The 10,000-nt window shown below is 37.5% G+C and overlaps 1 protein-coding gene across 2 annotated transcripts in view; it reads left to right on the top strand.

Annotated features, from left to right (window-relative positions):
- Positions 1–7,552, top strand: part of plcb2 (phospholipase C, beta 2) — a 53,173-nt gene extending 45,621 nt beyond the window's left edge. For both annotated transcript variants that reach the window (XM_079634043.1, XM_079634042.1), the window contains exons 31-32: positions 2,532–2,630; positions 7,271–7,552. In XM_079634043.1, coding sequence (XP_079490169.1) covers positions 2,532–2,630; positions 7,271–7,441 — 270 coding nt within the window. In that variant the 3' untranslated portion in view covers positions 7,442–7,552. The remainder of the gene's footprint in view (positions 1–2,531; positions 2,631–7,270) is intronic.
- Positions 7,553–10,000: the final 2,448 nt, after the last annotated feature.

The raw sequence follows: 10,000 nt of genomic DNA on the forward strand, positions 1-10,000 counted from the left end.
TAGCAACATAGTAATGTCAACCTATGTGAGTTGATAAAAAGACAATAATTAATTAAATTATAAAATTTCACATTGATTTGAATAATTTTTAAATAAAAACAATGAAAATAAAACACTTATTAATAATGAATGAAATCATAAATTAAAATAAAAAATTTAACCAAAATACATAATTGTAAAATAACACTAATAATGAATTAAATCATAGAAATTTCAAATGAATATTTTAAAATAAAATAAAAAATATAAAAATGAAATAAAAACAATGAAAGTTTGAAACTTACTAAGAATTAATTACATTATAAAACTGTAAATGTACTCAAATTAATAAAAAAATTATACAAAATCTAAATAAAACACTAATAATTGATTAAATCGTAAAAAAATACAATTTAAATAAATAAATAATATAAAAATGATAAATGAATGAAATGATAAATTAAAATTAAAAAGGAAATTAAAATACATAATTTTAAAATATAACACTTACTAATAATTCATTAAATCATAGAAATTTCAAATGAATATTTTAAAATAAACACAATGAAATAAAAACAATGAAAGTTAAAAACTTACTAAGACTAATTAATTAAATTATAAAACTGTAAATGTACTAAAATAAATGTAAAAATAATACAAAATCTGAATAAACCACTTTCTAATAATTAATTAAACCGTAAAAAAATTACAATTTAAATAAATAAATAATATAAAATGATAAACAATAAAAATATAACTCTTACTAATAATTGATTAAATCATACAAATAAGTAAAAAAGATATAATAATATACAAACAAAAATAAAATACTAATAATTAAATCCTTCACATTTAAAATAAATAATTTTAAACAAAAACAAAATAAAACACTTATTAAAAAAAATATTTATATGTTTACTTACAAGTCATGTGACCGTTTACTGACATCAGAGAATCGTGAACATGCAAATGTGTTGTTGAATTAAACATTAGCTTAAAATCTCAGAGGCTTTAATGAAATATTTCAGGGAAGGAGTTCAGCTGATAAAAAGGTTTATTCAGGTTTGGGTTTTGGAACAGATTCGGTTTGATGCACACACTGGTTACAGTGAAATGACACCGATATTAATATTCCTCAGTAAATGAGCTTCTGAACTGAATGGAGTGTGTGGAGAGTGTCGAGTCTGTCGGCTCAACGTGATCTATGAACAATAGCTGCACATGGACTCTCTTCTGTCTTCCGTCTCACACACACTCACACACTAACACACTCACACACTCACACACATGTTCATGCACATGAACTGGAGTTCAATGAGTCCACTTGTTGAACACCATAAATGTGATCCTGTTACATAATGGAGAACATGTATAAGCGCACATGACATCAATGTGTGTTTGTGTAGCTTTGTGAGGTACATTATGTTTGCAGGCGGCTGTGTGTGTGTGTGTGTGTGTGTGTGTGTGTGTGTGTGTGTGTGTGTGTGTTGTTTATGTGATTTATGAGGACACAGATGTGTATAATGACATGTGTATTACACTGGTATTATAACTTAAATGTGGTTTATGAGGACATTTCATAAGTCCTCATAATTCAAATAGCTTAAAAAACATAAAAAATTATGTTTTATTAAAAATGTAAAAATGCAGAATGTTTCCTGTGATGGGCAGGTTTAGGGATAGGGGCTGTGTGTGTGTGTGTGTGTGTGTGTGTGTGTGTGTGTGTGTGTGTGTGTGTGTGTGTGTGTGTGTGTGTGTGTGTGTGTGTGTGTGTGTGTGTGGTGTGTGTGTGTGTGTGTGTGTGTGTGTGTGTGTGTGTGGTGTGTGTGTGTGTGTGTGTGTGTGTGTGTGTGTGTGTGTGTGTGTGTGTGTGTGTGTGTGTTTAGGGGTCGGGTCAGTGTTTGTGTGTGTGTGATGGGTGGGTTTAGGTGTGTGTGTGTGTGTGTGTAAGTTTAGGGGTCGGGTCAGTGTTTGTGTGTGTGTGATGGGTGGGTTTAGGTGTGTGTGTGTGTGTGATGGGTAGGTTTAGGGGTCGGGTCAGTGTTTGTGTGTGTGTGATGGGTGGGTTTAGGTGTGTGTGTGTGTGTGTGTGATGGGTAGGTTTAGGGGTCGGGTCAGTGTGTGTGTGTGTGTGTGTGTGATGGGTAGGTTTAGGGGTCGGGTCAGTGTTTGTGTGTGTGTGATGGGTGGGTTTAGGTGTGTGTGTGTGTGTGTGTGTGTGTGTGTGATGGGTAGGTTTAGGGGTCGGGTCAGTGTGTGTGTGTGTGTGTGTGTGTGTGTGTGATGGGTAGGTTTAGGGGTCGGGTCAGTGTGTGTGTGTGTGTGTGTGTGTGTGTGTGTGTGTGTGTTTGGTTAGGTGGGTTTAGGCGTCGGGTTAGTGTGTGTGTGTGTGTGTGTTGTATATTTGGTTCTCCTGTGTCCTCATGAACCAAATGGCTCAAAAAGATACTAAATAGTGTTTTTTGAAATTCAAGTGCGTGCGTGCGTGCGTGCGTGCGTGCGTGTGTGTGTGTGTGTGTTGATAAGGCGTGTAATAGCACACTCTCCTTCAGTCGGCAGATAACAGCGGCGCTGATGGTTCTCCTCAGGAACAGAGTCTGAAGAAGAAACAGGCCGCGACGCTCGCCAACATCAGAGAGCTGATCAGTCAGGTAAACACGAGACACACAGGCTGTGTTTACACTTGGCATTAACATGCGATCACCGTGATTGATCCAGCAGATCGGATCATTAGCCAATCAGGACACGGTGCGTTTACATTTGTTCATATTAAGTAGCCTCTGTATCTGGATAACCGATCGGATTTCTGTTTTTGCATAATATTTAAATTAGGTCTGTAGCACGACACCAAATTAAGAGTAAAGATGATACAAATTAAGCAATGTCCCAATTGCTTTCACTCACTCACTTTACTTTCCTGTGCAATCTCCATCCTTAAATCAAATTATGTTTTTTTTAAATGAAGGAATATATTTCCTGAGTTGATCATACAAAAATAACCATGGTTAAGTCACATCATCGATCATCGGGGTGTAAGGTTATAGCGTGCAATGACTATATTAACAGAAATGGGAGATTAATAAACATGCTGAAACAATAAAAAAAAACATTCAACATTTAAAACATAAAAAAATAACAAGTTTATTCCCATTATTCCTCTGGCAAAGCAGCGCACGCTCTTCATTAAGATCTCATGATCACAGCTGTGACTGTACAGGCGATCACCTCGTTCAGATAATGTTGCACAATTACAATGAAAAATGACACGCACAGTATCATGTAAGTCTAAATAAACTGTTTTAAATATTGACGTTTATTGTAAGGTTCAAATATATTTAATTTATTGTCTAAACTGCGTCTGGCCATTATTTTCTGACAGCACGTGGGGAGACTGGGCGGGGATTTAAATGACGTCCACCTGTGAATGCAGACACACACACACACACACACACGACGGCTGGATTGCGTTTACATTACACTGAGATCCGATCACAATGCGTCCTCGACTCCCTCCGAAACTGGACACGCTGATCGGATAACATTCCCATCAGAAGCGCGTTTACACTCGTCTTTTCAATGTGTGTGTGGACAACATCCAGATACAGGGCGCATGTTAATGCCAAGTGTAAACGCAGCCAGAGACACCGAGACACTGACCCGTTCACGGTCTCAACACATGTTCCTGCTTCTGCATCACTGCGGTGAACACTGGTATATAATCTTACATCGTAATATGCACTAGCAACTTGCAAGGATGCATTAAATGGATCAAAAGTGACAGTAAAGACATTTATAATGTTACAAAAGATCCTATTTCAAATAAATGTTGTTCTTATGAACTCTCTATTCATCAGATAATCCTGAAAAACAACTGTTTTTAACACTGATAATCATAAATGTTTCTTGAGCAGTAAATCCTCATATATACTGATTCCTGGAGGATCATGTGACACTGAAGACTGGAGTAATGATGCCGAAAACTCAGCTTTGATCACAGGAATAAATTACACTTTACTAGATATTCACATAGATAGACAACAGATATTGTAAATTAGAATAATATTGCACAATTTTACTGTATATTTATTCAAATAAATTGGTGTGCAGACAAGACTTATTTTAAAAGAATCAAATAATCTTAGCGACCCCAAACTTTTGAAGGGAATCATAACTTCTGAATGTGACATAAAATCACATTATTTCTCACTCTGAAGGTTTCATGCGTTGGGAATGCCGTTTGGTTATGTCAGATTTGGCCAGTGTTCAGGAAAGCATTAAATAATGATGACTGTGATAATTGGAAGAGAAGCCCGTGACTAATTCAGCGACTGCATCATAAGCTGAATAACATCTGAGAGCAGAAGTATGACTTTATCAGTGAATCTTCCTGTTCGTTTCCCAGATGTGCCGTCTGATAACAGCTGGACTGTGAGTTAAGTTAAGACCATGCTTCAGTCGTCCGCCAGACTCTTGCTGACGTGAGCTTCTCCGTGACAGGACCAGACGGAGAATGTTTAAATAAAGCGCTCGAGTCTCTCAGGACTTGGCCGTGTCACTTCAGATTAACCATCTGTGGTTGTAAACTTTGTGTGAATTTAAAAGGGCTCCTAATATTCCTTATTCATCTTTCTTACGTGCGTAATATTTACATTTACGCATTTGGTCCAAAGCAACATTGCATTTCAAGGTACATATTTACATTCGTATCAGTTCTTGCTTTCCCTGGGAATCAAACCCATGACCTTGGCGTTGCAAGCGCCAACTCTCTACAGCAGCACTTCTCAAAGTCCGAACTCCGGTCCGCATCCCCGGACCCGCCTCCATTTCGTATTTCAAGAGAACTAATTGTGTGTAAGGGATTAAAAGTGTGGATTTCCTACTTTGATGAACACTTGTTAAAATCATTTGTTTCAGGGTTTTTTATGTCTTTTTTGGAGATGGTCCGAAATGAAAGCGAAGGCGAGATATTTAAAGTTTTCCGCCGTGATATTGTTGTCATGGCATCCAGTGAGCGTATGAAGTTTGACGTAACCGGGCGACACTTCACCGCAGTGAGCGTTAGGATGGGTGAGAATGTCAGTTTTAGGGGAAAAAAGTTGACGAAAAATTTTTAGTTTTCAAATATGATTGGAGTGGACAAAGATCCAGCACAAAGCCGTTCTGTTTGTCAAACGCCACTATGGGGCTGTTGACACTGGCCACTTCATTCGTTTTCTGTGATCGGATCTATCCAATCGTGAAAAGACCTAACTTCCCTCCGAAACACATTCGAGACGGATTTAAAGGAGAACTCCAGCGCAAAATGAACCTTTGGTCTAATTACACATTGTTACCCGTTATCTGAGATTTGTTTTTATGATTATCGAATGTAAATAGTTTTATCTCTAAAAACAGTTTAGCCTATAACGCTAGTATAACGCTAGTATATGGGGCATTGAGTAATGACAAATAAAAATCGCTTGTTAATACCACTAACAAGGCTCAAAATAGCCCCACACTAACACGGTAGCATAATGAGGGTCCCTACATGCAAACCGAAGCATTGAGAACTGTGTCAGTGTCCAGACAGTTTAATAAGAAGATATTTTATACATACAGTCAACTTCACGTATACAAGCAGAAGCCATCTTTGAAAAACAGACTCGATCAGTCGATCAACGAAACGCCGATCCAAATTCGCTGAACTGTGTAGAATCTCATATGGTCCAGCGCATTTAGATCGGCGTTTCGTTGATCGACTGATCGAGTCTGTTTTTCAAAGATGGCTTCTGCTTGTATACGTGAAGTTGACTGTATGTATAAAATATCTTCTTATTAAACTGTCTGGACACTGACACAGTTCTCAATGCTTCGGTTTGCATGTAGGGACCCTCATTATGCTACCGTGTTAGTGTGGGGCTATTTTGAGCCTTGTTAGTGGTATTAACAAGCGATTTTTATTTGTCATTACTCCATGCCCAATATACTAGCGTTATACTAGCGTTATAGGCTAAACTGTTTTTAGAGATAAAACTATTTACATTCGATAATCATGAAAACAAATCTCAGATAACGGTTGACTAGGTAACAATGTGTAATTAGACCAAAGGTTCATTTTGCGCTGGAGTTCTCCTTTAAATCCGATCGCTCAAACCACATCAGGAGGAGGTCTGGGCCGCTTTACAGACGAAACTGGACAAGTGTAAACGCATCTGGTTGTTGAAACCACATATGTAAATTTTACTCCTCACAAAAATGCTAAAAAATAAACGTGTGAGAGCGTGATATAGGCTATATGTCATGTTATCGTCAGACGTTACTGCAGCACGCATCGCCGCAGCCGAGCATATCTGTTCATCAAGCCAACGTGCAAACTACCGCAAATCAAAGTGAAAGTAAGTCGCAGACGCTTAACTCACAATCATCTTCATTAAAAGTAGAGAACCAAAATGATCTTACCAGGGCTCTCTTATTGCAGCCTTTGATTTAAAAAATAAATATATATATTATAATAAACTATATATAAACTAAGTGTTTTGCCACTTTTGCACTTGTTATAAATATATTTTTAAATGCAAAAGGAACTTTATTTAAAACAAATTTGTGTTGATTTGTTATGCATGTTTATTAAAAACAAGTTTTGTAATAAACAATTCTTTCCGGACCTTTGACATTGATAAAATTTCCGATTTGGACCTTTGAATGTAGACTTTGAGAACCCCTGCTCTACAGTTTGAGCTACTGGAAAGCTATTGGACATGAAAAAGCGGGAGTTCTTCTCTATATCAGTGTCAGTGTTCCTGAACTCCACTGTAGTCTTGAGTTTCTTCTGGGAACGAACACGTCACAATATTCCTCATTTAAATAATGAATGCGCAGAATAAAGGGGCGGGGCCTGGTTGAGTTAGTTAGTAGTGTGTTAAACTGGCGGTTATGGTAAGGGGCGGGACATTTCCCAAACACACTCGAAGCGCTCGACCAATCACAACACACTGATCCAGCCGACCAATCAGAGCACAGTGTGCTTTTCAGAAGGAGGGGCTTCATAGAGACAGGAAGTAAAGGGGTGTGTTTCCCGAAAGCATCGTTATGGTTGCAAGTTCGGTCGTTATCAGCAGTTCAGTGAGTGTGTGTTTCCCGAAACACAAAGTTGTGTGTTTGTAACGACAGATCTCGACCTGTGGTTAGAAGCGGAGTTTCATGTTTGCATGACATATTTAGGTGAACTATCCCTTTAAATAACGCTCTAGTTTCAAGCTGTTGTTTAGTCTTCAGATGTTCACCGGTGTCTCTTCTTCTCTTCTGTGTCCAGCTCAATAAAGACGCAGTGGCCGAACACGCTAAGAAGATGTGGTCTCTGCCCGGCGACCTGTCCGAGGCCGTGAACTCCTGCGTTAAACCTCACTTCCCGGAGCACGTGGACAAGGCCGGCGAGAACCGCGCCGAGCACGCGGGACAGTACAGTCAGGTGTTCGTTGGATGAGCTCCACGTGTCTGTGTGAGGATCAGAACACGCTTCAAACACACTCATATGACATATTAACATCTCACACGTGTTTATGTGTGTAATATCACTCAACCTTTCAGAAAAATCAAGGGAAAGTTAGTGTGCAAAATCAAGGGACGGTCAAGATGACATCATTTACTCCAAAATAAAAAGGAAAAATTAATAAATTACACTTTGCGTTAGGAAAATTAAGCCTTTAGTATCATTAGGATTTTTAGCATTGTGTACATATTACTATATATTAGTGCTGTCAATCAATTTAAAAAATATTTATTAATCACACATTTTTCTGTAATTAATTAATCACACCTAACAGTAAAAATGTTTTATATATAATATATAACTCCAAATGAATGTTGAAACTACATATAGACAGTTTATTTTAAATATTTTAAATTAATATGAAAGAAGGCCAGTATCAGCTACTGATGTCTCTATGAAATTAATATTTTTCTCAATTTTAGCCACTAATTATGGGCATTCTGCATTATGGCATAATTGAAAGCTATATATTTTGGTATTTATTAGGCTTTAAAAAATACTAGAACTTTTAATTGAAGTGACTTTAGAAACAATCTTTACATAAAGCCATTGTAATAAATGTCATATTTACCTGTGCCTTCAATATATCAGGGCTCAAGTTTTTCTATTGGCCCAGTTCAGATTTTTACTCGGCCTGTTAAAATGCACAAAAGTTCTTGTTTTCATTGTTTTCGACCCATGTAACCTTATAAACAGTGCTTTGAGATTTGTAGATGGGTCTAACAGAATGGATATATACAGAAACTGAATAAAGTTATCAAACACTTCACAGTCTTCTCTGAATAAATGATAAATTGATATAGATTAATCCTTATTAAAGCTACAGTCAAGCTACTCTTTGTCTTTTGTTCTCTGATTGACGTTACTGGCAGGTTTATTAGGTCGCTGTCACTTTAAGAGCTGGACACAAGACGCGGATCTGATACACTTTCTCACAACACTTTACGTACATTTAAGATTTGTTTAACTCATTTAAGAGTGTGTTTGTGAGGATACTCGACAAAACATGCATTTTGGCATAACTGTGTGTGTTTTTGTCCGTTCAAGCGCTGTCTAAACCAGCTTTCTGTGCACGAGTGTGTGTGTGTGTGTGTGTGTTTTGTATATTTGTATACCTGTGTCCTCATAGACCAAATGGATTAAATAAATATACAAAATTATGTTTGCAGGCAGCTGTGTGTGTGTGTGTGTGTGTGTGTGTGTGTGTGTGTGTGTGTGTGTGTGTGTGTGTGTGTGTGTGTGTGTGTGTGTGTGTGTGTGTGTGTGTGTGTGTGTGTGTGTGATGGGTAGATTTAGGGGTCGGGTTAGTGTGTGTGTGTGTGTGTGATGGGTAGGTTTAGGGGTGGGGTTAGTGTGTGTGTGTGTGTGTGTGTGTGTGTGTGTGTGTGTGTGTGTGTGTGTGTGTGTGTGTGTGTGTGTGTGTGTACGTGCGTGTGTGCGTGTGGTGTGTGCGTGTGTGTGTGTGTGTGATGGGCAGGTTTAGGGGGCGGGTTAGAGTGTGTGTGCGTGCGTGTGTGTGCGTGTGTGTGTGTGTGTGTGTGTGATGGGAAAAAGCGAATGCTGTGTTAATTGCGTTAAAAAAATGTAACCTGAAAAAATGTATTGCATGCGTTAACACGTTAATTTTCACAGTACCAATATATATATATATATTGCTTTTTATCTTGGGGTGAAATATAATTATTATTATTTTTTATTAAGCGTGTTTTAGAACATGTGTTTGTTTTGTTGCATTGTAATATTATAATTTTTCTCATGCAACGTAATGCAAATATATATTCTAATGATGCACACACACCAGATTACTTTCCCGAGAGATGCACTTTGATTTTTAGGAGTTATTAGCGGTGGAGGTGATAGAGAAACATAAACTCATTAACATCGACAGGAAAGACGGTGAGATCTGCTTTTATAAGTAAGATGATCCTGAAGAAGAGAGTGTGTCAGTGTGATTGAGGGAGCAAATGTTCTCGCTCACAGAGCGACGGATCTCGTGAAGAGAGGATGGAGAATGACAGTGAGTCAGAGATCGGCCCACACACACTTATTCAGACGGGCTCCTAGAAAACAGTCGCCGGCCCGTATCTCTGAATAAACCCTGACGGGGAGATCAGCACGATCCCGCTTTTACACACACACACTTACCCATGTAACTAATGTGAAAGTCTGATGCGAGGACCAATGCTTTTATTACAGAGAGAGTGTGTGTGGAGTGATGCTTTCTGGCTCTTCAGTTTCTCTGTTGAGATTTCAATGATGGTCTGGAAATAGCTGATTATGTATATTCATTTTAAATATTAAAAATTAAAAAAAAAAATGTCTTTTTTTTAATTTCAGGTTTTAGTTTTAGTGTTTGCGAACTATAAAAAAAACCTGGTTAGGCCGAAAATGAATATACGCTCCCATCATCAGCTATTTCAAGACCATCATTGAATTATTTTTTTTTTTTTACTAAAGTAAAGTAAATATTTCAAAAAAAATAAAAATAATTCA

This window comes from Phoxinus phoxinus (assembly GCF_949152265.1).
Source record: "Phoxinus phoxinus genome assembly, chromosome: 13".
NCBI lineage: Eukaryota > Metazoa > Chordata > Actinopteri > Cypriniformes > Leuciscidae > Phoxinus > Phoxinus phoxinus.